The sequence below is a fragment of the Myodes glareolus genome, chromosome 10 (assembly GCF_982192425.1).
Source record: "Myodes glareolus chromosome 10, mMyoGla1.1, whole genome shotgun sequence".
NCBI classification, from domain to species: domain Eukaryota; kingdom Metazoa; phylum Chordata; class Mammalia; order Rodentia; family Cricetidae; genus Myodes; species Myodes glareolus.
Window position 1 is genome coordinate 85,416,146 of NC_142035.1, and position 20,930 is coordinate 85,437,075.

At 51.4% G+C, this 20,930-nt stretch overlaps 1 protein-coding gene across 2 annotated transcripts in view; it reads left to right on the forward strand.

The window, feature by feature from the left end:
* Nucleotides 1–20,930, forward strand: part of Cd82 (CD82 molecule) — a 45,134-nt gene that overhangs the window by 16,318 nt on the left and 7,886 nt on the right. Inside the window, exons 2-6 of one of the 2 annotated variants that reach the window (XM_048443568.3) lie at nt 5,161–5,236; nt 11,075–11,138; nt 14,643–14,715; nt 18,369–18,493; nt 18,603–18,677. In XM_048443568.3, coding sequence (XP_048299525.3) covers nt 11,076–11,138; nt 14,643–14,715; nt 18,369–18,493; nt 18,603–18,677 — 336 coding nt within the window. In that variant the 5' untranslated portion in view covers nt 5,161–5,236; nt 11,075. The remainder of the gene's footprint in view (nt 1–5,160; nt 5,237–11,074; nt 11,139–14,642; nt 14,716–18,368; nt 18,494–18,602; nt 18,678–20,930) is intronic. The other variant, XM_048443569.3, reaches the window with a different exon arrangement.

Genomic DNA, 20,930 nt, shown 5'->3' on the forward strand with positions numbered 1-20,930 from the left:
CCTTTGGTGCACGGCGCTGGGTGGGTAGGCTGGCTCTAGGGCCTGTGCTTTTCCGTTCTGGAACGTCCTTCTAAGGTAGTCTCTCCTTCATTCAAGGCTTCTTCAGTCACATTGCTCAGGTTTCAGAGCAAAATGCAAGAAGGGCCACCTCTATAGGCCTCAGTGGTCAAATTAAAGGGACATCTGACCAAGATTAGAGGGTCTGGTCTCCCTCCCTGACTGGAAGCCAGAGTCACCATTCAGGAGCTGGGTCAGAATGAAAGGGGTCTAGGGGTAGACAGGGGTGAGGAAGGGTTGAGTGAGGCCTCCACCAACTTGTAACATAGCATCAGGTAAGAAAGGAATGCTGCCTTAGTCACTGGGTAGCCTTAGGAAAGTCACTGCACCTCTGAGCCTCAGTTTCTCCATCTGCAGAATGGGGGAAGTGCTTTAACTATAAGCTTGTTATGGAGCTTCAGTGAGAAGCTGTGGTGGCAGCTGACAGGCTAAAGCTTGTCACCTCCGAGCCACAGTGTTTGAGTGTCAGAGAGTGGGAACCTGTTGGTCTGGCTCCTGGGGTCATGTGACTGGACTTTGGAATCCTGTGAGTAAACATGTGTGATGCTAGGGGAGACAGCCACTGTGTTCAAGCTCCCGCTGTGTCTTCTTATCCCCCAGCATTTCAGTGGGACAGAGTCCCACAACCGCTGCTCTGCTGGAGGTGAGCCCCACCACGGCCCAGTGAGGTCTGGAAACTCTCCTCTCGAGGTCACACTGCAGCTAGGAAGCAGAGCAGGTTCCCAAGAGGTCTTCCAGGGAACCCGAACTCCCAGACTGCCTTACGGCCCCATGCTTCTCCTGTTGCCAGAGCAACAAGTGTTTGTTTGTTTGTTTTTCCTTTTTTAATATTAACACAGCAACAACAACCGAAAGTACAACCAGAGATTGAAAAATAAGATAACGAAAGGTCAAAAGCCTGCAATCCAAAGTCGGCTGCACAGATAATTAGAACACACTGGTGCGTACAGACACAACCACCATCACCAGCCTCCACCCACAGTGATCAGGACAAAGTTCAGAGCCTGGGGCCCTGTGCCAGACACCAGTCTGTGGGACCAGGCTGGACCAGGTGGTCTTCAGAGCCCGGAAGCCAGGCAGTTTTTCTACCTCCACATTCTACCATGTGTAAGCAGGCCGTTCTCATAGGGCATAATTGCCAGACTTCCCAGCCTGCAGGGGCCTCAGCCAGACCCTCTCTGCCATGGGGATAATAGAGGTCTCCCTTCTTGGGGGATCCACCCCCACCTTGCTTCCCGAGCAGGCCAGGACCATTGGGTAGAAGTTTGCAGGGTGGGTGCACATCAGAGGCCGCAGCAGGCTTCTGGTGGTTTCTGACTGTTACCCAACTTCAATTATCACTGCCATTGACTCTGACAGTGAGTGCCAGTCACCTCAGCAGCTCCTGCAGCCTTCATGGGGCTCACTATTCAGCTCATTTCATTGGTGGGAACGCCACAGCATAGGCAAGGACGTGGATCCCGGCTACACAGCTGGTGGGAAGTGGCCCGTGTGGCCTCTTCAGGCATAAACATGTGTATTGATGGGACTCTGTTGTGCACTGGCCTGGGTGCTTTCAGGCACTGTGCTGCCTGGCCAGCCCAGCTGGCTGTGTGACCTGTGCCTCTTACTCCGTCTGGGCCCTCCAAAGACAGTGATCTCCAGGATGACCCTCGTGACATTGCTCTGGAGTAAGAGACTGGAGGGAAATAAACTTTTGAAAGGGTAGGGAAAAGCAGAGGGGTGGGAGAATTGCATGACACTGGCCACTTGCCCCTGCTCAGGTACTGTGGCACCAGGAAACTCAGGCCTGACCCACATAGGAACAAGATGTCTGGGCTGGACCCTTGAGTGCATCTCAACATGTTCCATCCCGAGAGCTTAAAAACCTGACCCTGGTTACACAGTTCATCAGGATCTCTGGCCGTGGGGATCAAGTGCCCACAAGCTTTAACGGTCCAGGACAGTTCCAGCGTGCAGCCAAGATGGGACCACACACCGCTCTGGAGGAGTTGGTGATGGGGAAAATAGACACCCAGGCCCCACACGGGCTTCCCAGGGCTGCCAATCCTTGGAAACTGGGTGGAAGCATCCCATTGAGCAGTTTAGAAGTTTATTATTGATTTATTTATCTTAAAGTTTGTCTTTACAACTCTCATACAAAGAACACTGTTAGAAGAGAGTTGGGATCCTAGTTACATAAGTCAGTCCACAGAGAACTGTTCTGTACTGATTTTCAGCTCTCGGCTCCTCAACAGCAGCCTTCAACTTTATCTACACACACAGTATATAATAGTTAAACATTTGAGTGAAAAAAGTGATACAACATGGAGCAAGAAAACCTATAGCCAAGGCTTTCTCTGAATCCTAGAAAGCGAGCACAGCAGAACTCTTGTTAGGACAAACTGGGGCAGGGACAAGGGAAGGAGAATGACTGTGACCCTCCTGCGTGAGCGTGTCTGTTCTGTAGCGCAGCGCCATGCGTGGGGCACAGCTCCAGTAGGGCACAGCTTATCACGCGTGAGGCTCAAGGTGCACCGACAAAACAAATTTATGAAAATGAGACTTTTGGTTTCATCTGTTCTTTCCAAGTTAGAAATATAATAAGATTGAGCATCACGTTTATATTTGGGCTTTTGATCAGTGAATACTGTCTCTGAGTAAATAATGGACGTATGGTGTTAAAGCAGGCACCATTGCGGCAGGCTGGTCAGCAGGGCGAGTCAGGGCTCTGAGATCTCTCCAGCAGACAAGACACCCTCTGCCGCCTGCACAGTGCGTTCTAAAGGGTGCCTGCGTTGTAACTTCTGATCTGCTTTTTTTTTTCTCTGAAATTTACAAAAGGATGAAGTTGAGGATTGAATGCTTTGAATTTATTTTGAAGTAACGTTATCTTCATATTAAAATATCAGCATTGAGAATTAAAGCAAAATATTGTGAAACTTAGTTACTGCAAATTCCATTTTCAATAAAGATAGTATAAAATAACTCATTAATGTTTTGTTGTTTTGACAAGAATTTAAATATACTTAATTATGTATTTCTGGGTTTTGTGTATATGTTTTATTTTAAAATGGCCAGTATATTTATGATATAAGTGTATGGCCAATTTCTACCGTTTTAGCTTTAAATGAAAAAAAAATGTCTTTTAAGAATGGCAGATGCTAATGTAAAAACAACATGTGCAAATTAAATTTGCTGCTGTTGCCGCTGCTTTAGTGGGAACGCCACAAGCTTTCTTTAGTCCGCATTGGAAACATGTATGTCAAAACTCTGGAATTTATCTTCAACCAAGAATTTTGTCCACTTACATATGTTTACAGCCTATAAAAAGTGAAACAAAGAATGTCACTATTATGCGCAAGGTAGCTTTGCTCATGTTATCTGATGTTTGCCAAAAGAATAAATGATAAAGGAGTTGAATCAATAAAAAAGTTTGTCTTTGTGACTGTTTATTTGCATTACGTGTGCACGCACCCCTGCATGCACATGGAGCTCAGAGGACAGCTTTAAGAGTTTGCTTTTCCCTTCTAGCATGTGGGTCCTGGAGTTTAACTCAGGCTACCACACTTGACAGCAAGTGTCTGTATCCTGCTGAGTCGTCTCATCAATATTATTTACTTATTTGTGAAGATTTATATTTCATTATATGTCTGCATATGGGTATGTGCATGTGAGTGCCAGGGTCCAAAGAGAACAGAAGAAGATGCCAGATCCCTTGGAGCTGGAGTTATGGGTTGGGCTGTTTGTGAGCTACCCTCACAAACAGAGACCGAATAGGCCCTCTGCAGCGGCAGTACACACCTTTATCCACTAAGTGTAGACCCTACGTATTTCCTTTAGAGATAGGATTTCACTATCTATTCCTGGCTGGTCTAGAATTTACTGTGTAGGGCGGGTTTACCTCAGTCTTGTAGATCTTCCTGCCTCTGCCTCCAAGTGTTGAGATACAGGAGTAATCTTCATGCATCTTCCTAGGAAGAGAATCTGTACTTTCCCCAGCTTTCAGGCTCAAAGGAGATGCAAAACCAATCCTGGTAGGAGTCAACTAACTCCCATTGCAATAACCCAGCATTTCCTCCTCTTCCTTCTCTCTTCTTTTTCTTTTAGACAGGATTTCATTTAGCCTGCACTGGCCTCAAATTTGCTATGTAACTTAAGGCTGTCCTTGAATTTCTGATCCTTTTGGGGTTTCAAGCTTGTGCCCATGCTGGGGTCAGTGATGTCATTTTTGGTGTTCAGTGGCTTCTACAGGATCAGAGTTGGTCTGTGTTTCTAAGGGACCTCCCGGAGCTCTCCGGATCCTGGGCATTTGCAGAAGGAGATAAGTGCAGGACACCCCTGAAAGACCCTGAATTCTAGGGAGATCTGGCGAGGAAGGAAGCCGCAGTGAGGAAAGCATGGGCTAGAGTCACCTGGGGGCACAAGCTCATCTCTAGAGCCTCTGATGTAGGAGTTGGGCAGTGCGAATGGGCATTGGTAAAGGCTGGCCTAATGGCTGGCTATGCTGGGCACTAGAAGTGAGGCTCGTGGCAGGAGCATCTCAGGAGTTTGCATTAGGAATTGTGAAAAGAGGGCTTCTAACAGAGAAACTCCACATGCAAGGGCCTGATGTAGACAGGTCTGTGAGTACTGTGGCAATCGTGGAGAAATGTGTGGTCAGTAAGTATGCCTAGGAGAGTGAGGGTGGCAAGGATAAGGAAGGGAAAACCAGATGGGCCCAGAGGGCCGTGCCTAGAACCTGCCTGCAGTGTGGAGGAGTAGCTGGAGAGCAGGGGTGGAACTGGCCCCAGCTCAGTTCTGGGCTGGCCTAGGCAGGAAGGCTGGGGGAGTGGGAAACTGCAGGGTGGAAGGAGACCTGGGTAGCTTTTAGATGTTCTGATGATGGACCATTTCCTCTTCTCTCAATCACATAGCACTTAGAGCCAGGAGTGGGATCCCCAAAGGGACCTTGGAAAGCTGTGATTCTGATTGGGTGCATCCTGAGAGGCAGCACACAAAGTGTTTAGAGCCATTAGATGAAGGGGGTGTTTGCCTCTGGGCATACTTGGAATTCGAATGGGTAACACTCAGCGACTCCCTGATATCCAGCCTGGTAACAGCAGAGGTGTTTGCTCTTCACAGGGTGTCCATTGTCCAGAACTCATCTTAGAAACCATCACAGAGATTACTGCTCTGCTCCAGGCTGATCCCTGAACAGGTGAGGAGGAAGCGGGGCGGGCAGACACCTATGCAGGTCATGCATGGCCTCTCCTGTGGAACCCTGGAACCCGCATATCCCAACACAGGACCAGGAAGTACTGTGGTCCCTACACCTCAGAACTGCTAGAAACACAGGGGTGGACCCTCAGGTCAGGCTGGAGGGCAGCATTCCTGTGCCCCAGAGTGTGACAACTCCCCCACTCCCATTCAAAGTACAAACACCAACCTCCCTGGGCCCCACTAATACACCCAGGGGCTCCTGGGAAGGTGGGAGGGTCTGACAACATGGCTCATTCTCAAAACTGGCTGACATTGCCCACCAGGTATGGCTTCACTGTACCCCATGAGCGACACATAGGGTGTGTATGATAATAGTTCCAGGTAACTCTGGCACAGTAGATCTCAGGCGGCTGAGCACGGAGCCATGTGTGCTTTGTGGCAGGCCTTCTCCTCCACAGTCCACCGTCCACCGTCCACCCACACAGCCACCCCGCCAGTCATCTCCACATCCAGCCTCACCTCACCTCCTTACAAAGAACACTGGGTTTTCCTCTCAAGACCTCCCAGTTCACAGACAGTAACTTATAGCAACTGCCCACCACATGCCGAACATTTAGCCTACACCAGCACCTTGGAAACAAATTAAAAACAAACAAACAAGCAAAAAAACAGGTTTTAAGCTTCCTCATTTCACGGGACTAGAATGCAGTCCAGAGAGGTTAAACCATTTGTCCAGGGTCACACAGCTAGGAGGTAATAAAACTGAATTCAAACCTGGATTCTCTAGTATTCAGTGATCAGGAATGAAGCCCCCAACTAACATGTGTCTTCAGGCCAAGGGGTGATGGTGGGCTGAGGGGGCTGTTTATGAGAGTGTCGCAAAGGAGGTCAGGCCTAAAGTGGATATCACAGACAACAGAAGGGAACACTGCTGTGTTCATTTTGCTGTATAAACTGATTTGGCACAAAACTGTGCATTCTATCAGTTTAAATTATTCTTGCTTGGTCATGAACAACTGGCCTGCTTCAGGGTGGCTGCCGTGGCTCCCCATGACCACGCCAGAGCTTCCCATAAGATGTGCTTGCTGTTGTGTTTAACATACCCTGGCAGGAAGGCATCTCTAAAACGTGTTCAGAGCACCTAGCCCAGGGCGGGCTCCGTTAGCTCAGCACCATTTGCAAAGGAACATTCATTCCTGACTTCTGCAAGTGTTGTGTCATTTGGTGCCACAAGGTGCAGCCCTGGTGTCCTGAGCACCAACCCCAGGACTGCCAGGCCCCAAATTCCTCTTTTCCTGATAGTCAGAACTATGGGGAGCCCCTGAACAGAGGGGACCCCACTGGTTAGAGGGGAGCCCACTGCACAAAATGGAGCCCTGTGCATAGAGGGGAGCTCCCTGCACAGAGAGAATCCAACTGCATAGTGGAGAACCCACTGGCTAGAGGGGAGCCCACTGCACAGAGGACAGTCTGCTACACAGAGGGGAGCCTAGCCCCAGGACAGTCTTCCCTATGACTTTGCTAGCAGATCGAGGATCTGAACTTTTGACCTGGGACTGCGCTTCTATCCCAGAAGCAGTCAGCCCCTGGCCTCATCTGTTGCTCTTGTTATCTAAGATCTCAGCTAAGGCCAGTCATGACCCTTGCTGCCTCCTACAGGTCCCTGTGTGGGCACAGACCCTTGTGTGAATATTGTTTGATCTCCAGGCAAGACTGGGTCAGGGATTAAATGTCATGGGCTGGTGGGTATGGCTGCTTGCCGAAACAGCCTTAATTATGGACGCGGGAATTTGAATTTCATGTCCTTTTTGTGCACTGCAAAATGTATGTTTTGGTTTGTGTGTGTGTGTGTGTGTGTTTGTTTGTTTTGGTTTTCTTTTTGATTGTTGAGACCTGGTCTCCTGTAGCCCAGGATACTCCAGACTTGTTAGGTTGCTGGAGTCTGACCAAGCACTACCAGCTGGGCTCAATCCCTAGCTTTTGTTTGTTTAACTATTTAAAAATATCCAGTCTGTTCTTAGAGCCAGCTGGTAGGGGACTAGGCAGGGGCTGGCAGACCCCGCCCTTCACCAGCTCTCATTTCTACCTGCTGGGCAAGAATTACAGCTTGTCCCTTCAGATGGTAAGGTGAGCCCTGTGCCCCCATAATAAGACTTTGGGATCTTCTTCATGTATGATAGTGATTGTGGGCTCTCTGAAGCTGGTATCACTTCCCACCATGGGCAACCTGAGTACGTCCCCAGCCAGAACTGAACTGCCTGTCTGTTCGAGGGAGACTCTTGTCTGTCTTGTGCCCAGTGTGGAGACTGATCTTGTTCTACTGCCTGCTGGTTGCCGATAACACAAAGGCCTGTGGCCTGCACCTGTGACAGCTATGTGGGGTCACACAACGCCCTCTCCTCCAAAGCTGCTTCTCAGCTTTTACACTTCCAGCGGTGGCTTCCAAGTCCCATTTAGTTGAGCTTCCTGCCAGTCAGGCACCGCCTAGCTCTTGTTTCAGGATAGGAACCCACTGCCTCCAAAGTGGCTCTGTCCTTGCCTGTCCGCTATTGTAGACCTTGACCATGGTCCTTCTCTCCTTCGGGTATCAGTTTATTTTCAGGGAGCTGATGGACTTAGACCAATGTGTGATAGGATCTGATGAGAAACCAAGAAGCCAGGCAAATGTTTAGGGTCTGGGATACTAGGGGAATACCAGACAGGCTCCAGCCTGGGGTGTGACCAGTGTGTCCAAGGCTGAGTGAGGCTTCCTCCTGGCCTCCCAGCCAGGGCTCCTTTGAGCGCAACCCTGTGTCCTCACCACCTGTCACCATTTGGGTGACCATTTATCTCCGGTAGGGACCAGTCAGACCTGGACCAGCTCTGACGAGCCAGACTCTGTCATTGAAACAGAGGCCCAGCGAATATGCCCCAGGTGGTGGGTGGCAGCTGCGGTGGCTGAGGGTAGAGGCCAGCCATCTCATCTGGGTTTATTGGGAAGAGTTGCATGTTTAGAGAGGAAGGAGGCTATCAGTGCCTCACAGCTTCCTGGTCTGCACGGAGCTCAAAAATCCCAGTGTTTTTGACCCAGCTCTGCCTGGATCTTTCAGATCTTACTATGCTGAGAGGTTCAGTGAGGGCTAAGAGCACAGTTCTTGGACAGGCTGACCACTGGCATGGCAGTTACTGCTCTGTCTGCCTCCTGCCCTGTCTGCCCACAAGTTCCAGTCTTGGCTTAACATCTGTTACAGATAGAACTGCGACTTTTTTGTTCTGTAGTGTTTTTGTTTTTATTTTGCTTGTTTTGGGAAAGAATATAGTCCTGGTTAGCTTGGAAATTGCTATATAGACTCATACCTTTAATGCCCAGAAATAGAAGCAGGTGAATCACTGTGAGTCCAAGAACTAATGCTTTAGTGGTTTGGGAGCACTTCACAGTGGGAGGAGCTTGACTGTCCACTCAGTACTGGGTATTGATTGGGCTAGTCACAGCCTGCCTGACCCAGGTCCCCCAGGGCTTGCTGGGAGGATTTAAGGGAGTAAGAAACAAGGATGGCTGTCCATAACAGGTGTTGTTTATGAGGCCACTCCTTGTCCCTTAGCAGGCCCACCTGTTTGGCTCTCACTCTTACTCCCTGGACGCCTGTTCTGGAGACCCTAACTACCTAAAAAATGTGGGAGCCAAGCAATACAGAATATAATCTAGACTCTGAAATTGCACGCGCTACAGGCCTGCATCAGTGATTCCTGCCGGGAGAGCTGCAACCCCTTCCTAAGCAGGCGAATGGGCACCAGCTCCTGATCCTCACTCAGCCTTCCTGACACAATTAGATTAAGTTTTCATGCAGAGGGAGGAATGTCTCTGGCCTGCCCGGGTCCAGCTGGTCCTAGGAATGTGCTGGGAAGGAAACATAGACAGGCCTGAGCAAAGCTGTTACCTGATAGGTGGGAACAGGTCCTCGCTCTGGGAAATAGCTTTCCTCTGGAATTGTTTATCCCAGAGTTTATGGCATGTCTGTGGGGGTCCAAGCTGTTCTGGGAGGCCGAGGTGGGGGGAGAGGAGAAACAATGACTGTCCTTGTAGTGCTCGGGCAGACCTTCCTCAGCCGGGCCGGGGTGGAGGCGGCTCCCACTCCAGCTCTCTGACTCATGCAAGGTTTGTTTTCCCTCCTCGGGAGACTGTGTGGGAGCTTCTGAGACCAGAAGCTCCTCAAATAGAAAGTCCCTGCCCCTCTGCAGTTCTCACACCTAGGCCTGGCATCTTGGTAGACTGAACAACCATTTCCTCTCTTCTCCCCATGTAGTCCTTGAGCCCCTGTGAGCATGAATTTTCACTATTTGCATGGGATGAGGAGATCACCTCCCTTGGCTAGTTTTCCAATTCCCTGGATGGTGTTGCCTCAAGCCACACCCAAAGTTGCCATTCTAAAGGAGCATCTAACCCTTCCCCTAACAGAGCTGTCACAGGCTGACAGGGTCCTCAGGGGAGGCTGCATGCTCTCCCTTAGCCCAGTCCCATCTCCAGACTGGAAGTGTGCCAGATAGAAGTGGGGCTCTACTCAGCAAGGAGGGTAGAGTGTGAATGTGTTCAAAAAAGAGTGGGGGGAACCCATGTGTTGGTAGACTCAGAGAAGGATGACATGAACAGTCTCCTCTCGCTTCTGCCCCGGGTCCCCCTCCCCAGGACTGTAGGAACACAGGCAGGCTGCCCCGGGTCCCCCTCCCCAGGACTGTAGGAACACAGGCAGGCTGCCCCGGGTCCCCCTCCCCAGGACTGTAGGAACACAGGCAGGCTGCCCTGCAGCTGTTCCAGTCCAGCTGTCCTTGCCCAGCTGCTTGGTGATGGTCCCTGCATCCCATGGGACCCGTCGGGCCTTGGGGAGGAGAGGGAGGCCAACTTCCTGCCTTTCTGAATCCTCTAGATCCCAGAAAGTTGGGGGAGGGTTGCTCTGGGGGGACATGGTGCCTCACACTGGAAGTGTGGCTTGTGATATTCAGGGGGACCATGAACATTAGGAAACAACCTGGGCGTCCCAGGGTGGACTACCAGCCATGTGCTTCGTGGACTAGGGGCTTCAATGCAGCACCATGGGGATTTTTTAATGATTTTTCTGGGACTGGGCCTATAACCCCTCCCCTTCCCCCAGAGTCTGAAAATGCTACTTACACATGAACTTTTGGAAGGAACATATAGTATAGATTCTTATGAAGGAACCAATAGTATAGATTCTTATGAGACATGCAAGATTGTGTGATTTTGTGTTTTGGGCGAATGCTGTTTTGCAGAGATTATGCAAACCCTCCTCCTGGCATGAACAGTTTTGCTACAAAGCACACACAAGAAGTAGTTGTTTAAGATGGTGGCAGTTGCTATGGGGCTACGGGAGTAAGAGTCCATGGCTGACATTTGTGTTTCTCTGCGTTTGTTGGATGTTTTGTGACATATATTTATTCCCTTTGTGGAGAAGCCAAGGCCCTTCCAGCCTCAGCATCTGAGAATCCCCAGCCTTGGTCCTGGAAAGGCACACCAAACTGGGGAGCTAGCCTAGGCTCACCAAGCTGGGGAGCTAGCCCTAGGTCTCACTTGGGTCTGGCAGTCACTTACTAATTTCTCAGCCTTGTCACTTCTGCTAGTGTCTCCCCAAGTCAGTCTAGAGCCTGGTCCAGCTGTGTGACTCTGGCCTCGGCACCCGGCCTCTCTGTCAGCACCGTGTAAAGCAGGCACAGTTCTAGCTGCAACCTTGTGAGTGAGCTGAGGTGGCTGGGTCTAGGGCTGATCACAGTGGCTCCCTGCCCTGCTGTGCCCTCCGGTCCCTAGACTGCCCCCATCACCTGTTCCCCTTCCCTCTCTCTCCAGGATGGGGACCGCCTGCATCAAAGTCACCAAGTACTTCCTCTTCCTCTTCAACTTGCTGTTCTTTGTAAGTATGTGTCTCCCAGGATACCCAGCCCTCTCAACCCGGACTCTGGCCAGGTATAAGGTGGGAATGTAGCTGTCCCTGAGAGAATTGGTGATGGTGGAATAGAGTCTCCTCTCCAGGTGGGTTCCTGTCCAGAGCCCTCTGCCTGGCTGGGAGTGGACACACCCTCTCCCTCTAAGGCTGGTGGCAGAAGGAAGCCCCTCAGGATCTCGGGGCTATTCTTCCCTTTGCCCACCCCTTGCCTGTTGCCTGTTACAGCTCCAGCTGAACATGCTCCCAACAGCTACCTTGGACTCTCAGAGGCCACAAGGACATCCTTCCCACACACCCCTCTATAAACCTATGAACCCCCCACTACAGGCCCTCCCAGATGTGAGCTCTGTGGCACATCTGCAGCTGGTTTTCTTGGGGCCCCAGGTTTCCCCTCTGGCCTGGCACCAACAGCCCTGCCTTGGTGTTGCCAGACGCGTGGTGTGCACATGTGTGTGAGTGGGTGAACATGGGTGTTGGCTTGTGTGTGTGTGGTGGGAGTGTGAGCATCCTGAAGGGGCTTCCACAGATCTGGAGTGTTGCTGCAGTTGTGACTTTTCCACACTGATTCACCCTACATAGTTGTGAGACACAGATTACATAAAACAGGTACTTGTCGCGACTGGGCCTTATGTTCTATAGTGTCTAGAACACCACTTGTGTTAGGGTCTCTGAAGTACAAATGAGTTACATATAGGGGGAGATTTCATATTATAAGCACCAGGATTATTGAAACTTTGGAATATTCACAAAGAATCATTCTTCGAAACTTTATCCCAGTACATGGTACTTATAGCAGTGCCCCTGGTACACATTCATGCATGTATGCATACATATATGCACACACAGGTGGGCCGCCCTGGCATGCTCCACCATAGGTTCCACTAGATCAGGCTGAACAGGCCAGCCGATCCTACTAGGCCTCAGGTCCTGCAATTAGGGCATCGGTCACAGAAACCACCTGTGCTGGGCACACAGAGCATGGACCCTGCCCTTCCCAGCCTGGCAGGGGATCCAGGGGACAACTGCACAGGCAGACAGAGCAGGTGGCATTACAGACAAGGCCACCATGAGAGTGCTGTATCTCAGGCCTTGGAGACTATAGAAAGGAGGCGGGGTTCATGTTTGGTGAGGCACAGGACCTGGGATGAAGGGCACACATATTTTTCTCTTTCTGTCTTCTATGCAGTTTGGGAGTTACGATGGGAAAGGTCCATGAGCTAGTAGAAGAGGAGAGAAGGCTGGATGGCTTGGCCTGGGTCTCTCCTCTAGGCTGCGCTGCTCTAGGCTGACACATGGAACCAGAGGCCAGAGAGCTGGCTTGGTAGGTGCTAACTGGCTGAGTATGGGCCTAGGTGCTCATCTAGCCGGACAGGGGAGGGAGGTGGAGACAGCGCCTATCCATTCCTTCCCCGTCACTCCCCCAGAGCAGAGCTGCAGATTATGAATTTGTGACTTCTACCCAGGACAGTTCAAAAATATCTCCAAAATGCTATATCCTTACTGAGCATGTGCAGACCACTCCCGCTCACTGGTCCCCAGACATTGCAATATGGCCACTGTGTGTATAGCATTTCCCACGAGTGTCAAGTGTCATAGGTCATAGAGAGCTGATTTAAAGCATAGGGGTGAAGTTGGGGTTGCTGCTTGGTTGGTAGACTAAGTACTAGGTACTAACCACAAAGGACCAGGCCCAAAAAAAGGAAAGGTGAGCCAGGCTATAATCACATGCAGCTGGGGACAGGTGAGCCAGGCTGTGGTCACATGCGGCTGGCGACAGCGGGTCCCTGACTGAATCAAAAGCTTAGTTTCTGGCTGCCTTGCTAGCATGATCTGCCTACCGCTGCCTCCTCGTGCTGGGGTTGCCGCATGCACAGATACTTATGTGGGTGCTGGGGATTTGAACTCAGGTCCTCGCAGGTCCTCTCAGGTCCTTGCAGAGCAAGCTCACTGAATTATCTTCCCAACCCCTCAGGAGGTTTTTTGGTTTTTTTTTTTTGTTTGTTTGTTTTTTTTTGTAAGAGATCAAAGGAAGTCATAAACTAAAGCTCATTTAAAAAAATTCAAGAATTTTTATTTAATGATACAAAACCCAAACTCTGGCTTGATATCTGTTCATAGTTTTCTAGAATGTTTACAAGCCTGCAGACTGGTGATCTAGACTAGCAGCTGTGGTCACTCTGTGGAGCGCGCTCTGTTAGGATGGGGTGCTTGTTTGCTTTATGATAAACAGTATGAGCAAAAGCAATGTCACGGGAGAGGGTTATTCTGCCTTACACTTCGAGGCCACAGACTATCATTGAGGCAATTCAGGGCACACACTCAAGACAAGAATCTGAAACAGGCCAGACAGTGGTGGCGCACACCTTTAATCCCAGCACTTGGGAGGCAGAGGCAGGCAGATCTCTGTGAGTGCAAGAACAACCTGGTCTACAGAGGAAGTTCCAAGATAGCAACACTACATGGAGAAACACTGTCTCGAATCCCCCCTCCTGCTCCCCCAAAAAAACCTAAAATAGAAACCATAGAGGAGTGCTGCTTGCTCGCTCACTCACAAGGTGATGCTCAGCGAGCTTTCTGATCACTGGCTGGAGAATGGTGCTGCCCACAGTAGGCAGCGCTCTCCTGCATCAGTTAGTGACCAAGTCCCACACGTGTGCCCACAGGCCAATTTGACCTAGCAAACCCTCCATGCAGTTTTCCTTTCAGTGGACTCTAGGCTGTCAAGTTGCTAACTAGGGCAGATGGCCAAGCTTCCTTCCAACCCGTTTCTTTCTTTACGCTCTGAAACATCTTCTCTAAGTTGTCTGAGGTAGACTCACAGGAAGGCCATGATGCCCCAGCTCAGTCTGCCTTTCATCAGGTTTGGTATTCAGGGCTCCCATAATAGAACGTGGAGGGTGCTGATTGGCAGCCTGGAGAGTAGGTAGGGCCAGCTGACACGAAGTGAACTTCAAGGACTTTTCAAAGACACTGGTAGAAACATCTGGTAGGTGGGTTACAGCAAACCAGGATGGGAGGATCTCTGTTGTGGCTTCTGATGACATTCCTAGTGCTCAGGTTGGTAGAAGTTAGTGTTTACGTGTTCCGAAGAGATTTCCATAAAAGTCACAAGGATGTTAGATCCCACACAAGGCGAACGATAAATGGCTGTTCAGAGGACCAGAGACAGCAGAGTGATTTGCTCTCAGCCTGCCACATTCCAGTGTCACGGCTGCAGTTCTTCTCCCTTGGAGGCACGTTCACTGCATGTGGTATTTTCTTCTGGAAACTTCAGTTCATGGGAAGAAGGGCATCAGTGGGGGCAGTGTGTGTGTGTGTGTGTGTGTCTATGGCAGAAGGGATACACTGGACATTCTCAGGATGGAGGAAATACCTGTGCATCCTCCTACCCTTCCCTCCTTTGCTGGGTCCTCAGGTGCAGCTTTCTGACCTACCTTTCTGGGCTTCCATTGACTGCCCCTCTCCTTGCAGATCCTGGGTGCCGTGATCCTGGGCTTTGGGGTGTGGATCCTCGCAGACAAGAACAGCTTCATTTCTGTCCTGCGTAAGACACCCCCTGCCGCACAGACAGCCTGCCCTTGAGGGGAGGGGCATACATACACAGCTGCCCTTAGGGACATGGCCAGCTCCTGTTACTGACTACTGCACAGGGGACCCTTGCCAGGGTTCCAGGACAAATTCCTGCTCACAGACAGAGCCCCCATTGTCTGCAGATCCCTGGGTGACTGGGCTGGGGGGTGGAGGGACTCATTCTCCCCCGACATCCTCTGTCCCAGTGTTTGACTGCACAGTGAAATGTGGGCTGTAGTCGGTCCCCTCCTCAGAATACCACAGGGAAGAGCCAGGAGTGGCAGGCAGTCGGGTGCACACAAGGTCCAATCCCAGTAGTCCTGTTCTGTTCCCACCGGATGAATGAAGGAAAAGAGCCGTTAGGACACTGAAGTTCACACAGCTTCTGGTGGTGATTCGTGAGACCCAACCCCACGAGTTCTGGTCCTGAATGCAGCCCAGGGTGGGGTGAGCCTCCATGCAAGGTCCCTCCTGTTCTTGAGAGGATATAATGCCTGGCCTCCTTGCCTCCTCCCTTAGGAGGCCCTCATGACTGGCCGTGTTGGCCTGTCCCAGTTCCGGGTGGGGAGGGGTGGAGTCTGCCAGGAGCTCTCTGTGCCAGCCATTTCCCAGTGAGTGGCAGGCCCTGGCTCTCTTCACTTCCAGTAGCTGTCCCAAGCAGCTGAATTGATCTTTGGCCAATCTGACAGCTGTTTGATTTAAACAAGAGAGAACCTGGCTGGGACATAGCCAGGAGGGTCTACACCTTTTGCCAGGTTCCCAGGGCCAGACTTTCCTCCAGGAGGTGGAAAACAGGGGTGATCCTGTCGTGAGCTGTCAGTGTCCGAGTTAGGGTTGGGTGGGGTTTCTGTGTCCACCCTCATACTTCAATGCCCACTTACAGGGATAAGCTTTCCTTAGAATCAGTCTGGCTTAATGGGTCCAGCTCACACCCGGTAGGCATTGTGCCAGGGTGCAAAGTCTGCAGGCCGTCTCATTCCTGCCTGCATTCTGCCCTCTGTGATCAAGCTTCTGACTCTCCGTAGCTCTGTAAATTCCAGGCCCAGGTCGCACCCATCACACACCCACCTACTGCTGTTCTGTGTTACAATCTCCAGGGGCTCAAAGGCAGCCAGGGCCCAGACACACTGATCTGTGAGGCTGGGGCAGGCAACTGTTGTACTCTCTAGACCAGTGTGGGCTATAGGGTAAAACCTTATTTCAAAAAACAAAACAAAAATCAAGGTCAAAATACAAAGAAAAGAAACCCTGATCTAGGAGCCCAGGCACTTGGGGAAACAGGCTTGTAGAGGCCCTACTTATGAGGGAGAATCAAAGGGGATGTAGGGCTCCTGACTTGCTGTATGACATAGCTGTCCTTTACCTAGCCCCCCTCCTGCTGTGAGTCCCTACTACTTGGCTCCATTCCCCCCCATCCCCTTTTATAGTGGAAAAAATCCCAAGAACAGGAGGAGGGGTAACTTGTCTGAAGGCACACGGAGAGGGGTAAGGGGATGGCAGCCGTGACCTGGACCTTGCACCATGTAACTGCCATGATCCTCAAGGTAGCATCTTCAGAAGAGAAAGCAGGCAACCATGGTTAAGAGGAAACCCTGGATCTGGGCCAGTGGGTGGGGTTCAGTCGTCACAGGTCTGCTGTGTGGTCCTTGGCAAGTTACTTTGCCTCTCTGCACTGCTTCACCTACAAAGCAGGAATGACAACAATGGACCTCGGGAGATAACACGTCTGTTATCTCAACACCCGGGGGTTGGAGGCAGGAAGGTCAGAAGCTGAAGACTACAGGGAAAGTTCAAGGCCAGCCTGAGCTATGTGAGACCCTGTCTCAAACAAACATAGCAGAAAGGCTCTCTCGTTTCCACGTGAAGCCTTTAGGACGGTTTTGAGTGATTGTGTAAGGCAGTTTAATCCCTATGACCATGAGACACTGTCCAAAGTCCCATTTCCCAGAGGAGGAAGGAGGAAGTGATTTGCCACCAATCGTGGCATGCTGGCAGAGACTGGTCACCTGAATGGCTGCCCAGCCCCTTCAGTTTGTATGGCCTGCTCTCTGTCTCCCTAGACCCTGCTGGCTGAGTCAGGCACATTCTCTCGCTGTGCACAGGGCAAGGGCATTTGCCAGTTGCCAAGTCAGGCTGCTCAGATTCAGTCAGACAGACTGAGTGGAGACAACAGGTCTTAGGGTGTCACAGGGCTGGTTCCCTGTACCTCAGCTTTCCTGAGTATTTGGGAAGCTCTTAGGGAGACCAGACAGTGCTGGCGTGTGCACAGGGCTTTAGTCCAAGGGCCTTGCTCTGCATGGTCTGGTGCCTGGCACCCTTTTTGTCCCAACCAATCTGTCTTCTGGAAGCCAGACTGGGGAGCTGATGGCCTCTCCCCACCTCTGTAACCCAGGAATGTGAGGCCGATGTGAGGAGCTCCCCTCCAGGAGTTCCCACGCATCCCAGGAGGTGCTCCAGCTTCTTGGAGGCTCTGAGTGGAACTGCAAAGAAGCCAGCCCCAGAGCCATGGCAGCAAGGAGGGTGGGCCTAAGCTTTCCTGTGTCCTGGAAGATTGCCTAAGTTCATGGGACCTTCTGCTACCCCAAGCTGCGTCAGTTTCCAAGGGCAGTGTCCACTCTGCCCCACTCTGCAGGCAGAACCCTGATGAGCAAATAGTAAGAATGGAGGGCTTCACCCCAGGGGACCGTGTGAAGGATTCCTTCTCTCCAGCAAATCTCGGCCCCGAGGCCTCAGAGGTTCCTCTAGTCAGGCATGGTGGCCTGCCAGTGCTCAGAGAATAATCAAGAGCTTAAGCCTAGGCTGTAGCAAGACCTTGTCTCAGACAGAAAACCAAAACAAAAAGAATTCCCCTGTTGTGCTAGGCATGGTGGCACCCCTTTAATCTCAGCAGAGGCAGGCTGATCTTTGTGAGTTGGAGGCCAGCCTGATCAACATGGTGAGTTTCAGGACAGACAGGGCTGCATAGATTCTATCTCAAAAACAAAACAAAAACCCAAACAATAACAACAAACAAACAAACTGCAGAGTTCCCCTCTATCCTCTGACCTCAAGCCCCACTTTCCCTTATGAGGTTTGCCCAGCTCCCCAGTGCCATTCGCTGGTGGGTCCCCATTTCCCAGACAGGCCCAGCTTTCCCAGACATGCCGAACCCCCCCACCCTCACCTCTCCACCTCCTTTGGCTTTCCACCTACAAAGCATCCTGGACCCCTGTACCAGCTGACATCTTCCAACCCTCTAGCCTCTTCCTGCACCATGTTCCCGACAGTATGGACACCTGCAGGTCTTCAGAGCCTTCAACGGGACCTTTGTGTTGTCTGCCTCCTGACTCATATGCTTCTCCAAATCTCAGCTTGCCACGCTGAGATTTCATTTCAGGAAATGAAACCCCAACCCTACCTTTCTGCTTTCTGAGTCTCCGGGTTCAGGGAAAATCAGGCGTGAGGTATAGAGAGCAATAGGAGGAAAAGTAATCTTGGGCTGGATGAGAGCGGAGTGCACAGGACCAGGAGAGGGTGGGAACATGGCCGCCCCCACCCCAGTTCCTGAGAATCAGGCAGTAGCCCTGGGCTCAGGCTGCTTTTGCCCTGCGACTCATGGCTCACTGAGCGGATGCCCTTCTCCTTCAGAAACCTCATCCAGCTCGCTGCAGGTCGGGGCCTATGTCTCCATCGGTGTGGGCGCCGTTACCATGGTCATGGGGCTCCTGGGCTGTATCGGTGCTGTCAATGAGGTCCGCTGTCTGCTGGGGCTGGTGAGTAGGCCCTGAGCCTGTGGGGCCCAGATTCCCAGGTCGGGAGTTCTTCCTGGGATGGGGACGACATCCCTGGGCCCATAGTTAACTCTGTACCTCTCTGTCCCAGTACTTCGTGTTCCTTCTGCTGATCCTCATTGCACAGGTGACTGTGGGGGTCCTCTTCTACTTCAATGCTGACAAGGTGAGCACCCATCCCACTTCCAGTGGCTGAGGTCCCCTGAGGCAGGTACCTTGGATATGGGGTGGATAGGAAGCCACTCAGTTATCACAGCCCAGGAAGTCATAGGCAGCCCTCTGCACAGGGACACTGTACCCCTCTAGGGGACCAAGACTGTGAGAGCAGCCAGGCAGAATGCTAGGGTTGGCCTTGGTAGGGCCTCTGTAATTGGTGGCCCTTGTAATTGAATGTGGGACAGTGGAGGGGGGAAATCGGAGCCTGCGATGGAATCTCAGATTGTTGTGTGGCCTTAGACTAGCCGCTTCCCTCTCTGTACTTGCCTTACCCTCAGTAAGCAAGGACTGGTAATGTGCTGATCCCAGGAACCCACCAGCGTGGGCGGGGCTGGGAGAGCTGCTGGCACATGCGAGCTTTCTGTCACTCAAGCACTTTCGTCCGTCTGCTGCAGATGAGGCCAGGGGGAGTCTGTTAATGTAGACGTTAGTCCTTCGTAAGCAGAGAAATGTTTGGCTCTCAGGATGGAAAGTCAGACTTACTATAGCTTAAGCCCAAAGGACATTTGCTTCTGATGTCTCCCAAACTCTTATTTAGAAGCTCAGAGACTGGTTGGGATGGATGTTCTCAAGCATGAAGCCTCATGGTCACAAGGTGGCTGCCGCAGCACCAGGCACAGCATTTTCCCTGCTGTGACAGGAAAAAGAGAGGGCAATGTCAGTCAAGGCCATGGCTTTTCTCAGATAGCCTCTCTGCACTGGATTGCAAAGGCACCTGGGAAAGTTAGCATGAAGCTTTCAGCCTGGCTGTTGGGAATCATGACAGCCCAGTGCTCAGGTCTGGGCACCTGCTGGAACTATCCAGAAGCTTCCATGTTGACAGGTGGAGAAATGAATGCTTTTTATTGAGACAGGGTCTTACTGTGCAAACCAGTCTGACCCAGAACTCAGAGATTCATCTGCCTCTGCCTCCTAAATGCTGGTATTAAACACGTGCACCGCCATGTCTAGAGAAGTGGATGCTGAGGGAAAACACTGGCCAGCTCAGTGCTGACCTTCTTACACTGCCGCGCTCTCACTAGTCACCAGCCAGGTCTTGTGAGATGCAGGGTCCTGCCAGTGGAGAAGTCAGGGAGGCCCGGGCTCTCTGACTCCTTTCAGAGGCCCCACTGGGGCCCAACTGAGCCCTGAGACCTCCCTCTTAGCCTGCGTGCAGTTCGGGCAAGGGTTTCCTGTGTGGCTCTAGGTCCCTCTTGGAAGCTGAGAACATTGGTCCAGCGTTCAGTTTTGCAGAACTGAGAAGGAGCCTGGTGCTGTACATACACACACACACACACACACGCACACGCACACGCACACGCACACACACACACACACACACACACACACAGTTTTTCATTTGGTAATTTCTTAAAATTGTGCAGGAGATCAGAGAGGGAATCATTTTTAGATACAGGAGCTGAAGCACAGAGAGGTTTAGCAACTAACTTACCCATGTTCACACAACGAGTGAGCAGCAGAGGCAGGGTGGAAATCCAGGCATTCTGGTTTCAGTGATCATGCTGATACCATGGTCACCACAGTGGTTCCTTATCTCGGTTAGCTTTGGTTTATAGTCCATCCCCAGCCTGTTCACCAGGTGAGCTGCGATTAGGGTTCCCAGCACGGGCAATCGAAATGAGAGAGAAGCCAGGCAGTGGTGGCACATGTCTTTAATCCCAGCACTCGGGAGGCAGAGGCAGGTGGATCTCTGTGAGTTCGAGGCCAGCTTGGTCTACAAGAACTAGTTCCAGGACAGCTAGGGCTATCACACAGAGAAACCCTGTCTCAAAACAAAACAAAACAAAACAAAAGCAAAATGAGAGAGAAGAGAGCATGTGCCAAGAACAGAGCTGCTGTTGCTGAATCAGGACAGCTGAGGCTAACCTGAGCCCTGGGCCTCCAGGTGGCCAAGGCAAAAGAGGAAACAGTAGGGTTACTAGAGGAAAGGTAGCTCGCTTGGATGTCAGACAGGAAGCCGTGGTCAGAGAAGGGAAACTCCGTACCCAGTAGGGTGTAGGGTCAGGTACTCATTCCTGCCTTGTGAGGCTTTTTTGGGGCTCAGTCAGGGTACACTGCAATGCAATTAAATAGGAAGCTGATGGCCTCTGCAGGGAGCCTGAGCCACCTCCACCCTCACCCCTAGGGGAGCCACCATCTCATGGTGATGTCAGCAGCACCCTCCGAGGAGACATCAACCCCATGTCAGGGGCCAAGCTTCAGA